This window comes from Penaeus japonicus, unplaced genomic scaffold (assembly GCF_977035675.1).
Source record: "Penaeus japonicus unplaced genomic scaffold, GWHDUDI00000001_assembly GWHDUDI00000013, whole genome shotgun sequence".
Lineage (NCBI taxonomy): Eukaryota > Metazoa > Arthropoda > Malacostraca > Decapoda > Penaeidae > Penaeus > Penaeus japonicus.
The window spans coordinates 21,542,864-21,567,863 of NW_028234415.1; the positions used below are offsets into that span (position 1 = coordinate 21,542,864).

Below are 25,000 nucleotides of genomic sequence, written 5' to 3' on the forward strand. Positions count from 1 at the left end.
AGGGGGAAGGGGAAGGGAAGGGAGGGGGTTGCTGATTGACAGACATGTGAGGGTCACGACATCCCCCTACCCCCCTTTCCTCCTCCTATTCCCCCTCCATGCCCCCTCCCCTTCACCCTCACCCCCTTACTCCCCATCTCGTCTACCAGGTCGTGTCACATATCCGAAAGCCATAAGCGGCAGATATTATTGTTAGATAAAAATTTCGTGAATTTGTACCTTTGTTTGTTTGTTGATTTGCCCCCTGCATCACCAGCAAGATTAAATTAATTTAGATTTTTTTCTCTCTCTCTCCCTTCATATAGTTGTTTTCGTTGCTTATATATATATATATATATATATATATATATTGTTGTGTTTATAGCTGTCTTATTATGGATTTATATAGTACTTTGTTAAGAGGTGTACTTCAACATAATCTTGCCTGATATATTTATTCTTATTATCCTAATTTATTTATCCTTATTTGATTGTGATTTATCTTTATCATTTTATATGTATGTATGTATTATTGGTATCCTATTATTTGCCCATTGTTTACTTGTATTATTACTCAGTATTTTATTATTTACCGACTTATCGTTAACTAGTTTCTTTCCTTATTTACATATGATTTACTCAATACTGATTTATTATGCACTTATTTACTTATGATTTATTTATTATTTACATATGTACTTATGACTTATTTATTATTTACTTATGCACTTATGACTTACTCACTTTTCATATACTTCCTTACTTGTATATTGTTTACTTACGTACTTATGATTTACTCACTTATTATTTACATCCTTACTTATATATTACTTACGCATGAGTAACACCGCCTTTCTCTCTCCCAGGACGTGTTGAACCAGTCGGTGGTGCTGCGGCTGCCCGACGTGGTGAAGGTGTCGCGTGCGGGCGAGGGTGCGGCAGGCGTCCCCGAGGTGCGGCAGCTGCTCCTGCTGGTGCTCGGGTGCGCCGTGCAGTCGCCGAGGAAGGAGGACGTCATCGACAACATCAAGAAGCTAGACCTCGACACCCAGCACTCCATCGTCGAGTGCATTAAAGAGGTAAGGCGAAGGAGGAGGTTGTGGAGGAGGAGGTGGAGGTGGAGGTGGAGGAGGAGGTGGAGTTGGGGCGATCAGCTAGGGGTGTCGTAATTATTATTTTTCCTTTTTATAACTCTCTCATTGTTGATGTTTCTGCCTTTTGTTATTGTATTTTGTTTTCTGTGACTTGCTTATCTCCTTCCCCTTCCCTTTCCCTTTCTTTCTCCCTCCACCTCCCTTTCCCTTTCTTTCTCCCTACCCCTCTCCTTTCTCCCTCTTCCTCACCTTCTCCCTCTCTTTCCCTTTTCCTTCCACTTCTCCCTCCCCCTCTCCCTCTCCTATTAAAACGTTTATGAGAAGCTGTTAAGATGATTTAGACTTTGTGTCGCTGGGCATTAAGTTGTGTGAACGACCCCAAGGCCGTGCGTGCGTGCGTGCGTGCGTGTGTGCGTGCCTACGTGCGTGCGTGCATGAGAGGGGGTAGGGGTAAGGGGGAATGAGGAGTAGGCGTTCTAGAGGATTTAAAGAGCCAGGAGTTCTGAGGGCGGTCGAGGGTCGGGTTCTCGTGTCGTGAGAATGGTCTTGCAAAGATTAGAAGAAGAGTAAGATCCTTATTTCCACAATTATTTTCCAAGTGTTTTTTTTTCTCTCTCTCTCATCTCCCGATTTCACCCCGGGGCACGCGGGACAAGAACCGGGAGTAGCGGTGGAGCGTAACCGATGCCCAGCCCCCCCCCCTACCCCTCCCGGTCTGTCTGTCTCTCTCTCTCTCTCTCCTCTTCGTCCCTCTCTTCTTCCCCCCTCCCCCTCCTCTTAAATTGGGTTCGATAGGGTGGTTAGGAAGGCGAGGGCAAGGGCAGAGGGGGGGTGGGGATGAGGGGGCAGTAAGGTCTTCTCCTTCAACTCTTCAACTTCTTCCACCTTGGTACCCTCTTCGGATCTTGGTAGTGGAAAAGTTGGGGGGGGGAGGGGAAGAGGACACACGGATGGGGATGGGGGGTTAAAAGAGATCAGTGTCCTGAACGCGTCTTTTGCACCCCCCCCCCCCCCCTCGTCCCTCCCACTCTCCACTATCCACTTCTCTCTCCTCACTCTAATTCCTAACTCCCCTCCCCTAGCACATACTTGTTCTGTCCTGCATGCCTAGAGTTACACACAATTTATATATATGTATATATATATATATATATATATATATATATATATATATATATATATATAAAAGTATGTATATATGTATATTATATATTATTATGTGTGTATATTATATATATAATTATATATATATATATATATAATATATATATATTATATATATATAATATATATTATATATAATATATATATATATATATATATATATATATATATTATATATATATTATTATATACATATATATGTATATATACATATATATATATATAGATATTAATATATATATACATATATATTATATATATATATATATATACATATATAGGTATATATATATATATTATATATATATATATATATATATATATATATATAATATATATATATAATAATATATAATATATATATATATACATATATATTTGTATATATATGATATATATATAATATATATATATATATATATAATAATATATATATAATGTATATATATACATATATATATATTGTATATATATATATATATATATATATATAATATATATATATATATATATATATATATATATATATATATACATATATAGACATATATATATATATATATATATATATATATATATATATATATATATATATATATATATATATATATATATATATATATATATAATGTATGTGTGTGTGATTATGCATATGTGTATATGCATGTATGTATATTTATGCACATACATTTACGTGTATATACACATACAAATACACATACACATACACATATATAGTATCAAATCAAGCCAAGTGACCAGATGTTTTTGTTTGTGCGCTTTATTCTATTTCCTCTTTCAAGTTCTCGGCAAATATTAATTAACGTCCAATGAGGCCGTGTTCTCTTGTTCTTCATTTGAATGATGAACAGATGGGTCATCGTCCGCCTAGCCATTGTTATTTCTTATGTATTTTACTATTGTTTTATCATCAAGTTGATTGTTTTTACGAGCTGTAGTTGTAGTAGAATGCTGCTGTTGTTTCACGTCGTAGTGTTTTTGTTTTAAAATCATTATTAACTCACCTTAAATGCAACACGATTGTCAAACCCATTGTTGTTAGGTCGACCGCGTAATAAAACAGGGTTATGTAATCGATTTCCTCAGCGACGCTCTCTTGAGTTGACAGGCTACAGAAGCACCAATCAAAATGTGTGTAATTTCCTTGAACAATTGATTTATGATTTTCTGTATTTTTTTCTTCTTTTTTTATTTTTTCAAGCTTGATAGATGGCGACGTTGTGTTGTCTGTCTTGGTAGTGCGCGTGGGAACTCTGGCAAGGTCGACGGAGTTAAGTAATAGTCGCGGATAATAAAAGAGATTTATTTATTTTTTTAGAGGGGGGGGATGAGGCAGACAGGGTTATGTTGGGAGAGAAAGGAGACGGGGGAAGAAAGAGTAAGGAAAGAAATGAGGATACGAGAAGAGAAGGCGGGGAAAAGAGAGTAATTGAGGGATGATGTGTATGTTTAGAAAAGAAAGCAGACCTAGACTGCACAGGCAGACAGACAGACAGACAGACATACTAATTACCTCCCTATCATCTAAAAGTGAATTAGGAAGACCCATATGCGAGATTGTTTTTTATCAGTCGATGGAAAACAAACATGATACTGAAGGTCTTATTGAAACGAAAGTGGATAATCGATAAAGATAGATCGAGAAACTTGAGCTACAAGAAAAATAAAAGCTTTTTCGAAGAAATGAAAACCGGTAAATCATGATCCGTACGAGCACGTAATTTTCGAAAGAACGTCGCAACAGTCTATTAGGAAATAGGATTTATATCAAGAAGATATCAATTACGATACATATCTGTATTTCATAAAGCACACGGGGATTTTCGCAGAGTCATTGATTGCTGTGTGACACGCCTCGGCCGCTTGCAGTGATGCAACGTGTTATTTGGCAAAAGCATGCAAAGAAAAGTGAAATTCGTAAATTAGTGGAGTTGTTGGCCGGTAGGGGGATGGGGAAGGGATGTGGGTATGGGGATATGGGGAGGGGGAGTGTGTGTGTGTGTGTGTGTGTGTGTGTGTGTGTGTATGGAGAATTTGTATATGTTATTAGGATTTTGTGCATGTACGGAATAAGGTACTTTGTTTGTGTGAAGATGTCTGAGCATGTAGGTATGTAAATGTGTATACAGTGTGTTTATGAATGTGTGTGTGTGTGTGTGTGTGTGTGTGTGTGTGTGTGTGTGTGTGTGTGTGTGTGTGTGTGTGTGTGTGTGTGTGTGTGTGATGTTGTGTTCGGATACTTTTCGGCATTTGGTATGCACGCGAGTATGCGCTGTGTGTACGTGTGCGTGTGTATGCGCCCATGATGATGATGTGGAATGCAAGTAATACTTGTTGCTGCGTCTCATGATAAGTTACACATGCTATTTTGGGGATGAGTTATGGCTTTCTTTTTTCTTGTAGTGCTCTTTCGCTCTCGCTCTCTCTCCTCTCCTTCTCTCTTTCTCTCCTCCTTCTCATCTCCTCTTTTTTTTCTCTCTCTCCCTTCCTTCTCCTCTTTTTTTTTCTCTCTCCCTCCCTCCCTCCCTCCCTCCCCTCCCTCCTTCACTTCCTCCCTCCTTCACTCCCTCCCTCCTTCCCTCCTTCCCTCCTTCCCTCACTCACTCCCCCCTTTACAGGCCTCTCCGTCTAACCCTCCCTACGCTCACTCCTATAACACGCCGGAGATTTTATTGGCACAGTAACTTAGTTCCCATGATGCTCGCGGTCCCCAGAGCATGGCTGGTCGTCGCTGGCTGGCGCTGGCCGACCCAATTACGTATCGCCGTGCGAATTCGTTAAACTTAATCCATCCGCCAAGGGGTTGCGAAATAGAGGACGTCTATTAGGTGGGCGGGGGGTGGATGGATGGGTGGGTGGATGGGTGGGTGGGTGTGGGGTGTATGATGTTCGCGCGTGTCGGGGTGTGCCGGTCCGGGAAGTAGGGGGTCAGGTGGGGTTTGGTTTGGTTTGGTGCGGGGTGAGCAAAGAGGTGGGGGATGGGGGGGAGAAGATGGTAAAAGGAGAGAAGGGAGGAAAGGGGGAGTTGAAGAGGAGAGATGAGGAAGAGGGAGCGAAGGAGTGAAGGAGTCTTCATGCATCGCGGGTTGAAGCGTAGCAAGGACTTGATGGTGAGGTCAAAGGGCAAGGGGTGAAGGGGGGAGGGGGTATTGTGAAAGATTGTAGGGCGGGAGGGGAAGGGGTTATATGATTTGCTAATTTAAGGTTATAGAGGAAGGGGTGACAGTAAGTTGCTATGGAGGGCTGGAGGAGGGGGGGAGGGAGTTAGGTTGTTATGGAAGTTCGGGAGGGGAGGTTGGTAGAGGATTATGAATGAAGAGGTTGGAACTCATAGGAAAGTTGTTCTAGAAGGGAGTGTTGGAAAAAGAGATGACCGGAGGTCAAGACTTTTTTTTAATACTTGGATTTATACCTTGGTGGACTACTCGTTGCTATGCTTATTTATACGTCTGTGCTTCTACTAAAACACATACACGTACGCACAGACACACGCACAAACACCGCACACACATACACATACTCACACACATACTCACACACATACTCACACACACACACACACACACACACACACACACACACACACACACACACACACACACACACACACACACACACACACTCTACACACTCCACACACTCCACACACTCCACACAACCATACAACCACACACGCACATCCATATCTAATATATATATTGTGTTTGTGTCAGAGTGTGTCGATATACAGGAAGGAAAGAGGAGGAAGAGGAGGAGGGGGGGGCGAGGAGGAGGAATGGGCAGCATTGAAAGAAGAGGATTACTACCTAAAGCGAGTTGAAATCTCTCGATCGTAACCGTGCTGATGGGCCTAAGATATTGTTATATATTGTTCCCCTTTGTAAATGTAACGTTTCACAACACGACTTTCCACAAACGCCCATACCCCCCTCCCCCCTCTCCACACACACATACACAATACCCCCCCACCCCCTTACACATACACACACACATACACACACACACACACACACACACACACACACACACACACACACACACACACACACACACACACACACACACACACACACACACACACACACACACACTCCATAACGTCCCCCCTCCCCCGCACGCGCACACAATTCCCGGCAAACACGTAGATGTCACGGCAACACGTGATCAAAGTGAGAAACCTTGATCACGCTAAGAGTTCCTGCAGAGTGAAACCTGGCTATGATGACGTGTGAAGTATGCTCGAGGAATGTAAAGGAGGAAGAGGGAGAGGGAGAGATAGAGGCAGAAATAGGATAAAAAACAATATGAAGAAGAAAAGAAGAAGAGGGCGAAGAAAGAAAAGAATGGGATATGATAAAAGAGAAGAATATGATAAGAAGGAAAAAGAGGAGGTGGAGGCGAGAGGGTAAGGTGATGCAATAGAACATGAAAGATCAAAGATGAAGGTGGAGGGTGGAAGTTGGAAGCCAGGCAGAAAGTAGAAGGTGGAAGAGTGGAAGTGAGGATGAGAGTGGAAGTAAGGATGTGAGTAGAGTAGCAGGTGGAAAGTGGGAGGTTTGATCAGGGCAGCGTGACTCGACGCGCACGACCAAGGGAAGATTTAGAAGGAAGGGAATAGAGTGACGGGGGGCAGGTGGTCTGGTTGGGGGAGGGGGAAGGGGGGAAGGGGGGCAGGTCAGAGGTAGGACTGTTGTTCTCCCGCGAGAGTGCGTGAGCGTGTTGTTCGGAATCGCGTAGAATGAAAGAGTGTGTGTGGGGAATATTTTGCAAAAGATGGATACAGTTGTTACTTTTTTTATTGTTATTATACACGAATGCGTGACTTGATCGTTTGGCTGTCTGGCTTTACGTGTGTCTGTTTGTCTCTGTGCGTGTGTTTAGTGATTGTTCTTTGGCGCATTTGTTTTTGTTTCATAGGGAAACATAATAACAAATATCAGCGGTGTAATTATTTTTTTCTCGTTTGACATTTGCTACAGCGTGTCTTGGGCTAAACTCCAATTACTTTTTTATATATTAAAAAAAAACAATATAAAGTACCTGTTCCATTTCCTTATAAGAGACAGGCAGAATTCCGCTCTGTTGAACCTTTCACCCGTATCACCCATATGCAATTTTACACAAACCCCGCAAATTATAATCATTTTAAACAGTTCCACCCCAACCCCTCCCCCTCCCCCTCCCCCAACCCCTCCCCCACACGCAAAAAAAAAGTACAGAAGAACCTTGATACAGAGAAGGAACTCGTAGCGTGAAGTTTGCATACGCCTTAAGAATTACATCCCTCTAAATGGGTTTATTTTAGGAAATGTACCCCCACTAATTGCCTTTTGTCGGCTGTGGTTTCCAATGTGGCTGGCTGTGTGCGGGTGCATGTCCTTGGTGGGTGTGGGGGTGGGGGTGGGGGGTTGCGTTTTGGCTTGAGTATGCGGATCTAGATGTGGATTTTTGTTTGTATTGCGTGTGTGTGTGTGTACTGTGGCGCGTTTTTTAAGGGTTTGGTTATGGAGGGGGGGGTAGATATGGATTTGTGTGTGTTTTCTTTTTGTTGTTGTTTTCTTTATGTGTTCTTTGGATGACTATTTGTCTGTTTATTTATCTTGTATCTAATTTATCTCTCTCTCTCTCTCTCTCTCTCTCTCTCTCTCTCTCTCTCTCTCTCTCTCTCTCTCTCTCTCTCTCTCTCTCTCTCATATGTTATTTGTTTGTGTTCGTGAATGTTGTATTTGTTCTTTTAGATGTGGAATATACACGTTTATGGTACAACATATACGTGCGCATGAATTTATGAGACTGGATGCCACAAGGTATATAAGCACGCAGGTATAGTTTATCAGAGAGTATGGTACCTAAAGCATAAACGAAAGTATATTTTGCATATATATGTGTTGGTGTGTCTGCGAGAGACGCGTGTTGCAAGTATGGCGTGCGTGTGTCTATCGGGTACGCCGTGAATTGCAATACAAGAGAGCCTATTCTGCAAGGGAGTCTCAGCGTGTATTGCTGGGGCCCCTCTGAGTGAATGTATGCAGATGTATCGCGCGTGTATTATGCGTCGGTGTTGGAGTGTGTTCGCGGTGACAGTATCCGCGTGGGATTCCCGAAGGTTCCCACGCTAGGATCAGTTCGAGGTCTTCCTGCATAATGACGTGTCTCGTCCTTCTCTGTTCGGTCTCTCTCTTCTTCTCTTCTCTCTTCTCTCTTCTCTCTCTTCTTTATTTTCTCTCCTCTCTGTCTTCTATCTTCTTTCTGTCTTCTCTCTCTTTTCTCTCTCTCTTCTCTCCCTTTTTTCTCTCTCTCTTCTCTCTTTTCTCTGTTCTCTTTCTTTTCTCTGTTCTTTCTTTTCTCTCTTCTCTTTCCTCTCCGTCTTCCCCCTCTTCTCACTCTCACTCAGTCATTTTCAGTGCCACTCTCTTACTGTCTGTATGTCGTTCACTTACTTATTTAATCACTTTTTCGCTTACTCGATCACTCATTTTTGTTCACTCTCTCCCGACTCTCACTTCACTCGGTCAGTATCACTCACTCACTCTTTCACTCACTCACTCTTACACTCTTACACTCATTCACTTATTCACTCAGTCTCTTCTCTTTCTTTGTCTCTCTCACTTTGTATCTCTCTCTGTGTCTGTCATACTTTGTGCATTCCTTGTTTCTTGTCGTTTTGAGATGCTTTTTATTTTTCCTCTTCCTCTAACCCCGCCCCTCTCTTCCCCTCCCTCCCCTCTCTTCTCCTCTTCTTCCCTTCCGCCTTGTCCCTCTTCCTTTCCCTCCCTTCCCCCTCCCCCTTCCCCACTCTTTCCACCTCCCCCCTCTTCCCCCCAGCCCCCTCCTCCCGCTGTTATAATAGATTTAATGAGCTTAATGTCCATGTTTCTTTGTTGCGCGTGTATTTGTCGGATCAAGGTCCGATCAGCATTTTAATGACGAATTTCCGAGATTATGGTCAAGGGCGGGCGGGTCTTGGGGCAGGGGAAGGGGGGAGGGGATGGCAGACAGGGGGTAGGAACCGAGAAAAGGAAGGGGTGGGTAATGGAGGGGAGTCGGGAAGGGGAGAGGGAGCGGGAAGGAGGAGAGGATGGTAGGGGGAAGGAGCGGGAAGGAGGAAAGGATGGTAGGGGGAAGGAGCGGGAAGGAGGAAAGGATGGTAGGGGGAAGGAGCGGGAAGCGGGAAGGGGGGAGGTTGGCAAGGGAGAGGGAGCGGTAAAAGGAAGGATCAAGAGGTTGTGAGGGATGGAGGATGATTGTGCTCACACAGGTGGTTTGAGGTTGGCCCTTGAGGTGGTCGTCATTTGGTCATCATTATCGAGGGAGCGAGTGTGGTTCTCAAGGGCGTTGTCAGCTGGTTATCAAGGGACTCGCAGGTGGCACTGAAAGGGATGCTAAGGTGGTACGCAAGGGATTTGCAGTTGCTCAACGATGTTCAGATGGTGTTCACCGACAAAACCGAACCTCTCAAATTGATCCAGCCAGATATGTGGATGACCATCAACCCCCCCCCCTCCCCATTCGCCGACATGACCCAATGCCCCCCCCCCACACCATAGCCCCTTCTCCCCCCCACCCCCCACCCCCCATCCCCCTTCTCTGGCGGACACGTTCAGTCCTGGCGGCGAGACGAGAGGGAATGTGACGGCGGCGCAAAATACACAGGAAGTGGGAGTCGAATCCAACAGTAGCTTTGCGCGTCGGAAAGGCCAATGGCGGTTGTCGATTTCCGTGTTGTTGTTGTTGTTTTGTGTAGTTTTTTTATATATATATAATGTGTGTGGTTGTTTGTTTGTTTTTGAAGTTGATGTTAGTGTCGTTACTCATTGTTGTTCGACTTTCATCGTCATCGTCACTTACCAAAATTACTATCATCACTATCATTATCATCACCATCATCATCATCATCATCATCATCATCATCATCATCATCATCATCATCATCATCATCATCATCATCATCATCATCAACACCATCACCGCCACCATCATCTTTTCTAAAACCATTGTCACCATCATCAGTGTTGAAGCTTGATGCGTTGTTTATCTTTGCTTATATACATTTGAGAGTTCAATATTCAACTTATTTTTGCATCGTGAAAATGGATAAAGCATTAGGCTGTATGTTCAAGTATGCCAAGAATAATAGGCTTTTTGCGATGTTGCTTGCATCGGACGCTGTTGCAGGAGAAAATGGTGTACCAAGTTTGCCGTGTAAATATTGCAATTTTCGGCTTAAGTTCCCACAACGTTTCACGGTTGTTTACTTTTGCTGATAGGAATCTCTCTCTCTCTCTCTCTCTCTCTCTCTCTCTCTCTCTCTCTCTCTCTCTCTCTCTCTCTCTCTCTCTCTCTCTCTCTCTCTCTCTCTCTCCCTCTCTCTCTCCCTCTCTCTCTCCCTCTCTCTCTCCCTCTCTCTCTCCCTCTCTCTCTCTCCCTCTCTTCCTCTCTCCCTCTCCTTCTCTTCTTCTTTTTCTTTCTCTATCTCTTTCTCTTTCTTTTTCTCTCTCCCTCCATTCAGACATTCAAATATGTCAGACGCACTTCAGAGCCGACATTACATTTCTAGAAATTGGCCAAGAAGTAACCTTAGAGTGCCACTTAGAAGCCGCTTATGCACTCCTGTTTAGCGTGAACTTGAAAAACTTTTTCGATCTAGTCATGGGGTGGTCACGAGGGGTGGGGTGGGGTGGGGTGGGGTGGGGGGCTGAGGGGAATGTGGTCAGGGGAAAGAGGGGGGTATGGGAGGAGGGAGTGTGGCTTGGGGAGTAGGAGTCTTGGTATTACAGGAAGGGGGGGAGGGCAAGGAAAGGGGTGGGGAGGTATTGGAAGCTGGAGGGGGGGGGGAGGTTATGGACAGAGAAGGACGGTGGAGGATATTGGAGGCTGGAGGAGTGTAGCCAAAGAAAGGGGGTGGGTGGGTAGTGGGGGGTATTGGAGTGTAAGGCCAGGGGGAAAGGGGGTGGAGGAGAGGGGGATTATAACCTATAGCGTTATTATCTCTGCAATATTCGTGTGAGACTTACTTTTTTTACGGCTTGCCTCCCCGTCGCCGCTCGCCCGCTCGCTTGCTCGCTCGCTCGATAATATTTTAGCGAGATTGGAAAACTTGGGGAATTATTTTCATTTTCGCGCCCTTTTTATGGGTATAGTTTTTTTCCTTTTTTATTTATTTATTTATATAGTTTTTTTTATTTCTTTCCTCGCGTGTTTAATTCGGTGGAATTGATGTTTTTTATTGATTTTTTTTTGGGGGGAGAGAGAGAGAGAGAGAGAGAGAGAGAGAGAGAGAGAGAGAGAGAGAGAGAGAGAGAGAGAGAGAGAGAGAGAGAGAGATTTGGTCTCGATAGCGTGGCGTGAGATGCTTGGTTTCTCTCTGAGGCGTTTTGGTGTCTGTCTGTCTGTCTGTCTGTTTCTCTGTAGTTTGAAGGTACTCAGGTGATTTTTTTTCTTCATATTTAACATGAATATTATTATTATTTTTTTTATATAATGCATTTACAATCTAGTGGAGATATTCCCGGTATAGTTATAGTTGTAGGGATAATGAGAATAATCTAACCACAAATTAGGATATTTATTATCTGCAACATTGATATTGATGGTGAAAGAGCAAAAAAGAAAATGAAAATGAATCCGTCTCGCGTCTCTTAAAGAGAGCCTGATTTTCCTTCTCCCTCGCCATGACACATCGAGGAACCGCATGTGCATGACGTCCGGCCAGGCAGCGAGCGTGTCATGCGATCATGGGCTTTGAATGAATGAATGGGTAAAATTCCTTTCTCTGTCTGTCACTCTCTCTCTCTCTCTCTCTCTCTCTCTCTCTCTCTCTCTCTCTCTCTCTCTCTCTCTCTCTCTCTCTCTCTCTCTCTCTCTCTCTCTCTCTCTCTCTCTCTCCCTCTCTCCCTCTCCCTCTCTCCCTCTCCCTCTCTCCCTCTCCCTCTCCCTCTCCCCCCTCCCCCTCTCGGTTTGAGTGTGCGTGTGTGTGTGTAAGTGTAAGTGTATAGGTGTGGGAGTGTGTTGGTCTGTATGACTCAATAACATTAAGATTTATGAGTGCCCTGTATAATCCTCGGACGTGGGAAACTATTCTCCGAAACCTTTTTGTGGTTTATAATATACATTTCCGCTTTCCTATGCGCTGCCCTTGCCATTCCACAGATCCACCTGCCATTAATTTTACCCAGTGTCATTTTTACGTACAGTGCGGAATGTACAATCCTTTTTTTCGGGCAAAGCGGAATGTACAGTCCTTTTTACGGACACGGCGGAATCTACAATTTTTTTTATGGGTAATGCGAAATCTACAATCCTTTTTTACGTACAGTGCGGAATGTACAATCCTTTCTGCGTACAGTGTGGAATGTACAGTCCTTTTTACGGACAATGGGAAATGTACAATTCTTTTTACGTACAGTGCAGAATGTACAATCCTGCAGAATGCAGTCCGCAGTTCGCGAGGCAAATAGGCAGCAGGCAGCAGGCAGCATACAGGAGATAACACACACACAGCAGACAGCAGATGTGTTCCCCGTCCCTTAGTAATGGCCACTTCTCGCAGCCTGGCAAGAAACCCACCCGGCATTTTTGGCTCATTAGAAAAAAGTGCAAGAATTTCCTGCCCCTGGAAGATGGAAGTAAAGGAGGAGGGGAAAGGGGAGGCGTAGAGTGAGGGAAGAGGGAGAGAAGCGGGTGAAAGAGTAGGGGGAGGAGAAGTAGTTGTAAAAAGAAAAAAATGAATTTGAAAGAAAGGAGAGAAGAGAGAGAAGGGGATAGATAGGAGTAGGATGGGGGGGGGGGGACGGCAAGATGGAAGGAGGCATGTGGGGAGGGGGGGCACATGCCTCCTGTGGGAACTTCTGTCAATGACGAATTTGACCGATGATGGATGTCCGTGTTCATAATGCTGGATTGAATGTTGGGGGAAAGTTGGTGGATGGAAGAAGGTAAAAAAATATTAGTCTGTGGTTATTTTTTTTTAAAGTGGATGATTGGTTGGTCTTCAAAGTTTAATTTCGTCACGGTCTTATAATTTGGTCTTTGGTGATTCGTACCGACGTGATGTAACGTGTGGATGGACTTCACATTGTCACGTGCGGTGTAAACGCGATTACGTTTCGCCACATCTATCTTCGGGGATTTGCCGTTGCATCGCTATCAACTCAATTGCACGAATGTATCCACGTCCCTCAAAAGCAGCACCCTGTCACCTAGAATATCAGAGATCATTTGTCACCTCCAGTCACGTTTTTTTTTTTTTTTTTTTTTTTTTTTAGGTATCCCAACCTCCTCAGTCACCTCAAGAGCCACTTCAGTCACTTCAACTTCATTCTCAGGCCACTTTAACCACCTTGGTCACCTCACCTACCCTTAAATTACTCTCATTCACTTCACTCACTTCAATCACCTCTTCAACCCCCTCTCTCTCTCTCTCCTCAGGTGACGGACAACCCCGAGGCGGTGTGGCCCTCGGAGTGGAGCACGATCGAGGCGGTTCCCGAGGACCAGCTGGCCGCGTCCTTCAACGTCCTCGTCAGGCACTGCAGGAGGCTGGCGCAGGAGAGGGACGGCTTCCATCAGGTACGCCTTCGAGTTTTTTTCCGTTTCCAAGAAGAGTTTGTTGGTGTTTATTTTTTTTTTTATTCGTGTATTTGTTATTATAGTATATACTTACTGATAGCATATTTTTTTTCTAAATCTTCATTCATATCAATAGTACCGTTGATTGAAGAATGATGGACATCCTTCCTCGAGTTTATGTTGTCTGATTCACTCTTGGAATTTGCATGTGACGAACGAATCCAAAGAAAATTCAAAAGTCAAATAGTTTATTTTTTTTAGCTGTTGATGAATGACGGTGTGTGTGAGTGTGAGTTTGAGCATGTGTGTGTGTGTGTGTGTGAGAGAGAGAGAGAGAGAGAGAGAGAGAGAGAGAGAGAGAGAGAGAGAGAGAAGGGGGGGAGGAGGATGGCGACGAAGGTCAGAGACAGACTTTCGAGTTCGGAAATCATGCAGTTTCTGAAGTCATTTCTCACGTGCGATGTGGCCGATGAGATTGGACGTGAGGCGTGGGCTGGTGGGCGTGGGTTGGGTGCGAGGATGAAGAGGCTGAGAAGGTAGCCTCTTTAATATATGTTTGTGTTTGTTTCTGTGCGTGTGTGTGTGTGTGTGTGTGTGTTTGTATTTGTGTGAATCATTGTGTACAACCATATATGCGTGGGTTTAGACGTCCCCGTGGCCGTATCCAAGCGTAAATAGACAGAGCGTTATTCATGTTGCCTCCATTTGTTAAGCAAGACCAAGGCGAGGCTAAGTCGTCTTAGGCTGGCGTCGGCTTTCTTAAAGGGCGTGATGGGCGCACGATGAATTATCCACGGGCGCTTTCGCCTTGTCATCATGCCCGGCGTCGCTATCCTTCCTTCCTCCTCTTTCCCCGGTCCTCCCTCCATCTTAATCCTTTGCGCTGTTGTTCTGCTGCCTTCGTTATCCCGAGCCCTTGTTCTTCTTCTATCTTTATTTTCTTGCATTTTTTTCCCTTGTTCTTCCTCCATCGTTATCCCTCTCTTTTTTCCTTCCCTCCTCTCCCCTGCCCCCTCTTCTCCTTCTCTCTTCTCCCTCGCCCCTGTTCACCTTCCCTCTTTTCCTTCTCCCCCTGTTCTCCTTCCCTCTTCTCCCTCGCCCTTTGTTCTCCTTCCCTCTTCTCCCTCGCCCCTGTTCTCCTTCCCTCTTCTCCCTCACTCCTGTTCTCCCTCACTCCTCTTCTCTCTCGCCCCTCTTCTCCCTCACTCCTCTTCTCTCTCGCCCCTCTTCTCCATCGCCCCTCTTCCCCCTCGCCCCTTGTTCTCACTCACCTCGTTGGCGATAATTGACGTCGTCGGATAGTTAGCGAGCGTGTCGGCGGAGCGTGGGAAATGTGCAAGGACCCGAGAGCGAGAGAGTCCGGGAGATTCGTGGTGGGGGTGGAGGGGGGGGGGAGAACGCAACACCAAGGTCACGCGATGAGAATCTATGGGTGAATGAGGGGGGGGGGGGGTTAGGATGATGCGGATGCTGTTGGAGAAAGATTCGTGTTTTCACTATCGATTTTTTTCTCGTATTTTCACTCACTTTTTTCGTTCTTCTATTTCTAATCTCTGTTTTCTATCGATGTTTTATTTTCTTTCTTTCATTTATACACTTTCTTCTCCTCTCCCTCTTCTGCTCCTTCTCATCTCCCTCTGTCCCTCTGTCCCTCTGTCATTCCCTCTCTGCATCTTCCCTCCCTCTTCCTTATTTCCTCTTTTCTTTACTCACTCATCACCCTTTATTATCGGCTTACTCTCTCCCTTCCTTTCCCTCCATATTCTTCCCTACTTTTCCTTCCTTTTTTCCCCTCCATACTTTTCCCTCCACACTTTTCCCTCCTTTTTTCCCAGCCTATTTTTCCCTCCTCACTCTTTCCCTCCCTCCATGACCCCCGATCCCCTCCCTTTATTCCTTTCCGACCCCCCTCCCCCTCCCCTCCCCCGGCATCGTGGAGTGAGTGTTTGGCGGAATGCGACATCGCGATCGCCTTGATCCGTGACGTCATCACCGCGGCCGATGACGAGCGCTTCTTTTTTTTTTCTCGAAGTTCTTGGGCTGTCTACGGATCGCTTCTATTTACGAGTCTTTTTGCGACTTTCTGATTTGGAATGATGATGGCTCGTCGGCTGGCGTTGTTTTTTGTGATAGATTGATTGATTGATTGATTTTTTTTGTGTGTGTGTTTATGTTGTGGATGGTTAGCGTGTTTGTTCGTTTGCGTAAAGGTGCTTGTCTGTGTGCGTGTGGATATGTTCGTGACGCTTTTATATGGATACATAAGTTGATTTCTTACATGAACATAAATGCAAATGTGCATATATATATATATATATATATATATATATATATATATATATATATATATATATATATATACACACACAACAACACACACACACACACACACACACACACACACACACACACACACACACACACACATATATATATATATATATATATATATATATATATATATATATATATATATATATATATATATATGTATGTATATATATGTATATATATATATATATATATATATATATATATACATACATATATACATACATACATATATATACATATATATATATATATATATATATATATATATATATATATATATATATATATATATATACATATATATTATATTTAATATGAGCCTGCAGAAGAAATACCGTGCATATTTTACAGAACACATGCATGAATACTATGCATATCGGGAAATATATTTTTACGTTTGTTGTGAATACCTCCGTCAATTCCATCATAATAGTCATGCATGCCTTCATTCACGGTCCCAAGCACGATCATGCTTTGGATATCACCTAAACCTTCACGCATAAGACGCTGATAATACTTTGCATGTTTTCTCCCTTCTCTTCCCTTATATTTTAGCTGCTTTCTGTCTTTAGTCGCTTCTTTCTCTCCTTCCCTTCATCTATCTCTTGCTCCCTCCTCCCTCTCTTCTTCCTCTCTCTGTCGCTTTCCTTTCTCTTTTTCTTTCTTTGCCTCACTCTGTCTGTCTCGCCCTTTCTCCTCTTCTCCCTTCTCTCTCCCCTCCCTTCCCCTTCCTTTCCCTCTCTTCCTCATCCTCATCCTCTCCCTCCCTTCCCCTCCTCTCTCTCTCTCTCTCTCTCTCTCTCTCTCTCTCTCTCTCTCTCTCTCTCTCTCTCTCTCTCTCTCTCTCTCTCTCTCTCTCTCTCTCTCTCTCTCTTCTTCTTCTTTCCCTACCCTTCCTCTCTCTCCTCTCCCTTCCCCTCCCTTTCCCTCTCTTCCTCATCCTCTACCTCCCCTTCTCTCTCTTCCTCATCCTCTCCATCCCCTTCCTCTCTCACCCTCCCTCCCTCCTTCCTTCTCCCTCAACTTCACCTTCTCGTTCTCTCTCACCCTTTCTTCCTCTCTCTTTTCTCCTCCCTCTTCTCCCCTCTCCCTCTCCTTCCCTCTCCCTCTCCCCCAACCTTTCCCTCCCCTTTGTCTCCCATTCACCCCCCCACCCCATTCTTACCTCTCCTTTCTTCCACCTTCAGGACCTCCTTCGTTCGGTGTGCGGAGAGCGGGACGAAGAGGATGCGTCCCAGGAGAGCGTGCACCACCTGGGCGTCCAGCTGGCCGATTGCAAGGCCCAGCTGCGTCGCCTCCGTCAGGAATAGTAAGTTCATCTCCCGTTGAAACTGTTGTATTTTTTTATGATGTGGGATTTTTTTGTTACTAATGAAGCGTGTTTTATTTATTTTATTTTTTTTATTGTGTCGAGAGAGTGTCTCTGTGGATGAGGTAGTGCCAAGGTCACTGATTTTTGCGTTGCGGTTGTAGCGTGACTGGCTTGGCACTGGTCTCGTGGCGCCAGCTGTTGTGGGGGGAACTGGCGATGACTTTGTTCGTCCGTTGTGCTTTTTTCCCTATTTTTTACGGTTGTTGTTATCTCCGTATAATAGTTATTTGCCTCTCTTTCTTTCTTTTTTCTCTCTTCCTCCCTTCTTTTCACCTCTCCCTCTTTCCCTTACCTCCTCCCTGCATTCCCTCCTCCTTACCCTTCCTTCCTCCCTCCATCCCTACTTTCATCCTTCCCTCTTCCCCTCCTTCCCTGCTTCAGTCTTTCCATCCCCTCCCCTCCTATAACCTCTTTTGTTTGCCCCCCTCTTCCTTTCTGCCTTTCATTCCTCCCATTCAACCCCCACCCCCCGTTCTTGTGTAGTTCCTCCCCCCACCCATTATAACCCCATGACACGCCGTGTTGTTTAAGCTTAAGAGCGAATAACCGAGTCATGGGCGCTCACGTAAGCATGTAGCAGCCGACAGGTGAGTAAGCAGGCAGGCAAAGCAGCCGAGAGTTGTATCCGAGGGCATCCAACCTCCTCCCCCTCCCTTCCTCCTCCCCTCCTCCTTCCCTTACCCACACACCCCATGTCTCATCCTCTCCCATCTCTCTTTCTCTTTCTTTCTCTCTTTTTTTTCTCTCTCTCTTTTCTCTCTCTCTTTTCTCTCTCTCTCTCTCTCTCTCTCTCTCTCTCTCTCTCTCTCTCTCTCTCTATCTCCCTCTCTCTCCCTCTCCCTCTCCCTCTCCCTCTCCCTCCACCTACCTCCATACCTCCCTCCCAATTGTTTCCTTCTTTCCCCCTGTTCCTCTAACCTCCCCCCCCCCCCTCTCTCTCTCTCTCTCTCTCTCTCTCTCTCTCTCTCTCTCTCTCTCTCTCTCTCTCTCTCTCTCTCTCTCTCTCTCTCTCTCTCTCTCTCTCTCTCTTTCTCTCTTTCCCACTCCCAGCTATACCTCCATTTCTCCCTCTCTCAGTTTCCCCCCCTAAATAACACCCCCAGATCTCCCCTATCCAAACCCCAAACACCCTCCAACTCCCAAAATATCCCCCATTACCCCCCACTCCACCCCCCCACTCCCCCACCCCCCTAAACGTGTCGGCTTTGGCGGCGGCAGCGGCGGCGGCCAGTAGCCCTTGGGAGGAGCCTGTGTGTGTGTGTTGACCAGTACCCAGGGGTGAATATCCTCCTGGGGGGGCGGGGGGGTAAGGGGGTCAAGTTAGGGATGGAGGGGTGATGATACCTAGGTAGGAGAGGGGGAGGAAAAGGAGGGGGGGGATGAGGAGGAGGAAGAGGTGATAGGAGGAAGGTAGATGTTTTTAGGTATGGTTATATATAGGGGGGATGTGGAATGGGAGATTGAAGGGGGGGGGGGAGATAAGAGAAGGGGAGGAGGGGATAGAGAGAATAGGAGGAAATGGGAGGGGATGGGGAGAGGGGAGAGAGAAAGAGAGAATTAGGATAAGGTGAGAGGGGAATAAGAGGTGGATGGAGGAATGGAGATAAAAAGGGGGAAGTTTAGATGGCAAGAGGTAAGGGAAGAAAGGGAAGTGGAAGAGAGGAAGAAGAAGAGCTTGGAGAAGGGAGAAGGAGGGAGACGGGGAAGGGTAGAGGAAGAAAAAAGGAAGAGGAGGAGGAAAACGAAAAAAGGGGTGGTAAAAGAAGAGGGAGTAAGAGAAAGAAAAGCAAAACGAAAAAAAGGAGAAAAATGTTGTGGGGGGGAGAGGTAGTAGGAGAAGGAGAGAAAGAGAAGAGACGGGAAGGAGAAGATAAGGAAAAGAGAAAGAGAAAGGAGAAGTAGAAAAGAGGGAAACCATGGAGAAGGGGAGACAGCAATTGCAGGAACAGGAACAGGAGCAGGGGGGGGAGGAGGAAAAGGAAAAGGGAAATAAAAGGAGAAATAACAGGAAAGTATAAGGAGGAGGAGAAGGAGAACGAAAGGGAGGAGAAGGAGAAGGAGAAGGAAAGAGAGGAGAAGGAAAGGGAGAAAAAGGAGAAAGAATGGGAGTTGTAGAAAATGAGAAGAGAAGGAGGAGAAAGAGGAGAGGGAGGAGGAGGGGGAAGGAGGAGGCGAAAGCGGGAGGGAGCGAGTGTCTAGCAAGGTGAAGGTCGAGACGCGGCCCGTGTCCAGGTGTTGCGAGGGAAGGAGGAGGAGGAGGAGGAAGAGGAGGAGGAGGAGGAGGAGGATATGAAGGTGGAGGAGATGAAGATGGAGGAGGAGGAGGAGGAGGAGGAGGAGGAAGAGGAAGATATGAAGGTGGAGGAGGAGAAGCCATGAGGGGGGAGGGGGGGAGTCTAAGAGAGGAGGCGGGGGCGAGTTCACGTGGAGGGTCGTCTCACATGGTCGTCACGGCGGGTATATCGATGTGCACGACTGGTTGCGGCCTTGTGTGCGTGTGCGTATGACGTGTTTTCGTGGTTTGGGTATATCTGTATGCGTGTGGGTGGGGGCTTGTGTGTGTGGGGGGGGTTGGGTGTGGGTGTGTGTGTGTGGAGGGAGGTGCGTGTGCTTGCGTGTATTAGGATGTGTGTGCCTGTATGTGTGTGTTAGTGCGTGTGCTTGCGTGTATTGGAGTGTGTGTGTTTCTGCGTGTGCTTGCGTGTATTGGAGTGTGTGTGTTTGTGCGTGCGTGTATTTATGTGCTTGTGCGTTTGCTTGTGTGTATTGAGGTGTGTGTGCCTGTATGTGTGTGTTTGTGCGTGTGTGTATGTGTGTGCCGTATACGTGCACGTTTAGTTGTTTTTGAGTGTGTATTGTTTGAAAATAAAGACGCGTCACGCGTCAGGAATTAGCATAAGACTAATTGTAATGATGATAATGATGATTATAATGTTGGTGATGATGATGATTATAATGATAATAGATGAAATGAGAGGGTGTGAAAGGGAAAAGTGAGAAAGGTAGTAGGAGGATAAAAAGGAAGAAGCAGAATGGAAAGAGGAAAGCAGTTTTGAGCGGGGGGGGGGGGCAAAGGTGAGTAAAGGTAACATGGTAGAGAAATCATGATTGAAGAAAACAGAGAGAAGGAGGAGGAGAAAGAGAAGAACAAAGATAGAGGTGAAGAAAGGGAAGGGAAAAAAAATAGCGGAAACAAAAGCGAGAAAGGTAAACTACAGTCAGAATGGAGGAGGAGGAGGAGGGAGAAAATGAGAAAATACAAGGAGAAGAGGAGACAGGAGAGGAGGATGGAATGTGAGACACGCAGGGCACTTGCAGGATGACGGGGGGGGGGGCAGTGGAGGGATAAGGGGAGGGGACAGGGAGAGGGAGCGAGGAAGGGAAGGAGGGGGAGGGATAAGGGGAGGGGGAGTGAGGAAGGGAAGGAGGAGGAGGAAGAGGGAAGGGGAGGGGACGGGGAGGGGGAGCGAGGAAGGGAAGGAGGGGGGAGCGAAGGGGCGGCAGGTGCAAGTAATGAAGGTACTCGACCTGCAACGTCCCTGACTGTGTGTGCGCGTCCGTGTAGGTCTTTTGTGTGTGTGTGTGTGTTTTTCATTGTTTTTTATTGTTGTTATTGTTGGTGGTGCTGATGTTTTTTGTTTTTTTTAATTATTATATGTTTCATTGTCGCTGCTGTTCTTATTGCCTTTTTACTATTAATGTTGCTGTTATCAATATTAACATTACCATCACTAATATCATCATTATGAATTATTCATATTTCTGAAGTTATTATTTTTTTCTGATTATCTTATCGCATCATTATCGTTATGGTTATCATTATTATTGTTGTTATCATCATTATCATTATTTATTTATTTATGTATTTTTTTGTTGCTAGTAAGAGTACGAATTATCATTTTCATCATTATTTTCGTCTCCAGCTCCTATTACCTTCACCATAAATATTCAAAATTCCTCGACCACAGCTTAAAGGTGGATTAACCAGAGAAGCCAAGACAGCGCTGTGGAGTGTCAGTATATCCACAGGTGGTGACGAAGGTGGTGGTGTCAGAAAAAGGGGGGGGGCAGATGGAATCAGCCGAGACAGTTGAGAATGGTGGAGAAGGTGAGGGGGGAGGGAGAAAGGGGGGAGGAGGGAGGGAGAGGGGAAAAAGGGGAGAGGAGAAAGGGAGAAAGAGGAGAGAGGGATGAAGAGAGGAGAGGGGTGATGAATGGTCGGCTTAAGATGTTGTTGAAATAATGACAGGGAATAGGAGCGATGGAATTGATGTTGAACCAACAGCGGTGATGAAGAATGTAACATTGATGGAATGATGATGGGGATCATAATAATGATGAAGAAACTGGGGAGAAGAGGCAAGTCGTGTTTAGCGGCCAATATGAAAAGGTGTTTTCTCTCTCTCTCTCTTTCTTTTTTTCGTTTTTTTTTTTCTTTCTTTCTCTACTCTCTCTTCCTCCCTCCCTCCCTCCCTCCCTCCCTCCCTCCCACCCACCCTCCTTTCCTCTTTTCCTCTTTTCCTCCCTCCCTCCTCTCTCTCTCTCTCTCTCTCTCTCTCTCTCTCTCTCTCTCTCTCTCCTCTCTCTCTCTCTCTCTCTCTCTCTCTCTCTCTCTCTCTCTCTCTCTCTCTCTCTCTCTCTCTCTCTCTCTCTCTCTCTCTCTCTCTCTCTCTCTCTCTCTCTCTCTCTCTCTCTCTCTCTCTCTCTCTCTTCTTTCTTTTCTTTCTCTCCTTTCTCTCCTTTCTCTCTTTCACTTTCTCTATCCCTGTTTCTATCTACCTCTATCCCTTCCTCTCTCCCTCCCTCGTGTATCTCTGTATAAAGGCGCGTATTTTATGTATTGTATGATATCTATCTCCCTCGTCCAGGCGTTCGAACAAACAGGCTGGTTTTCAGGGTTAATCCGGCCACATCCACGTGCATGCGTGTGAATCCGGATATGGATGCGGTCGAAGGCTGGAGGCTTAGCATAACGCCGAGAGGGATTGGCGGCTCGCGCGAGGGAGGTTTATAGGCCTCTTATGGTGACCGGTGATATAACCCTCCCCTTCCCCTTCCCCTTCCCCTTCCCCTTCCCCTTCCCCTTCCCCTTCCCCTTCCCCCTCCCCCTCCCCCTCCCCCTCCCCTTCCCCCTCCACTTCCCCTTCCCCCTCCACTTCCCCTTCCCCCTCCCCTTCCCCTTCCCCCTCCACTTCCCCTTCCCCCTCCCCTTCCCCTTCCCCTCACCCTCACCCATTCACTCCCAACGCACCCCTCCTCCCCTGCCCCTTCCCACCCGAACCACATCTGGCGGCGGGAAACGCGGACGAAAGCGGCAGGCAGGACAGCCCATCACCACCCCCATCCCCCTTCCCCCCAACCATTTCGTGGGCGGCGGAAATGCCTGTGGGCGCCGTCGTCGTCAAGCTTGTCTCACGGGTGGCGTCGGTCTTGCCTTCATTGAGGATATGACGCACGCCCGGATTATAGTAATGCAGGGGGCTGGCGTGACGCGCCTACTGTACAGATGGGAAGAGATCAGGACGAGTGCACATCCGCGAGCGCGTGTTGCTAATGTAGTTGATTTTGCTTGTCAGTTTGTCTCGTTTTTGTATATATTTCTTTGGGTGTCACTTTTTCTGTCTGTGTCTATATTTCTTTGGGTGTCACTTTTTCTGTCTGTCTATATTTCTTTGGGTGTCAGTTTACCTGTCTGTGTCTATATTTCTTTGGGTGTCAGTTTATCTGTCTGTGTCTATATTTCTTTGGGTGTCAGTTCAGTTCTCTGTCAGTCTTTATATCTATATGGATATTTCTTTGCCAAGTAGCTGTCAGTCTATCGATCTATATTTATATTTCTTTGCCAATTATCTATCAGTCTATCTATCCATCTATCGATTTGTCTACACATACTCACTCACGCACTTCACACACACGCATAGCCCCCCCCCCCCTCCCCCGGCCGACATTTCTCTCTCCCTGTTCCTATTTTCTGGAGCGAATTCGAATTCAAATGACGGTTATAAAGACTAGAAATCTGCATTATGCCTGGCAGTGTTTTCGGCAAAGAGTGCGACTCGGGGAGGTTTTGTGGTTATGGCAGGTGAGGGCGGGTGGGCGGGGAATGGGTCATGGGCGGTGGGAATGGGCGGTGGGAGGGAGGGGTGACAAGCCCTGAAGAGGAGGAGGGGGGTTAAACCAAGGCGCCCCCGGTGTGTCTCCGCCCCCATTGTGCAAGCGAGAATTGTCAAGGAAAGCTCATAAAGTAGAGGGGGGGAGGGGTTGAGGGAGGTGATGCATCGGGGCTTTTAGGGCGAGCACGTGGAAGGGTGACCTGATACAGGTGCACAGGTACATATGCACGCACGTATACGCGTGCGCGCACGCACACAATCATGCACACATGCACACAAATACACACGCATTCACACAAACACACACATGCATTCACCTTAATACACGCATGTATGCACACACACGTACGGATAAATACACACACAAACACGTACACACACACGTACGGATAAATACACACACAAACACGTACACACACACGTACGGATAAATACACACACAAACACATACACACACACACACACACACACACACACACACACACACACACACACACACACACACACACACACACACACACACACACACACACACACACACACACACACACACAACACACACACACACACACACACACACACACACACACACACACACACACACACACACACAACACACACACACACACACACACACACACACACACACACACACACACACACACACACACACACACACACACACACACACACACACACACACACACACACACACACACACACACACACACACATATTCTCCCTCCCTCCTTCCCTCCCTCACAACCATACACAAACGACCACCCGCACGCCCTCTCGCCATGGTTGCACACACGCGTACCTACCACACAAACGGGGCCGCAGGGAGGGGAGGTGAGCCCGGGGTTAGGGGTTAGGGGGGGTTGAAGGTGGGGGAAAGGGGGGAGGGGGTTGTAAGTACACCTTGTGATTGTGGTAGTGGAGACCCGCGGCGGAGGGAGGGCGGAGGGAGGGCGGAGGGCTGCGAGCGGATTGGGAATGTGCAGGGAAGGGAAGGGAAGGGAAGGGAGGGGGAGGGGGCAAGGGGAGGGGGAGGGAGGGAGATTGTGGGGGTTTGGTTAGGGTGGGGTTATAGGGTAGGTGCAGGGAGTGGAGATGGAGGAATTTAGGAAGAGGATATGAAAGGGATAGAGGAAGGTGAAATGAAAAGAAGAGAGAAAAATACGAGAAGGAACACAGAAGGAATAATAAGAAGTGAAAAAAACGTTAAGGATAATGGGGAAAAGCTACTTTAAATAAAGAAGAAATCCGTAAAAGTCCCCCCTCCCCCCCAAAAAAAAAAAAAATCGGAAGAAATCGAAAAAAAAGAAAAGAATTAGTAAAAAAAAGGAGAACCG

General features: G+C 46.1%; 1 protein-coding gene across 1 annotated transcript in view; it reads left to right on the plus strand.

Moving 5' to 3' along the window:
- Window positions 1-25,000, plus strand: part of Girdin (protein girdin) — a 281,482-nt gene that overhangs the window by 225,090 nt on the left and 31,392 nt on the right. The window contains exons 4-6 of the mRNA XM_043003721.2: window positions 846-1,058; window positions 13,686-13,826; window positions 17,348-17,469. Of these exons, the coding sequence (XP_042859655.1) occupies window positions 846-1,058; window positions 13,686-13,826; window positions 17,348-17,469 (476 nt within the window). The remainder of the gene's footprint in view (window positions 1-845; window positions 1,059-13,685; window positions 13,827-17,347; window positions 17,470-25,000) is intronic.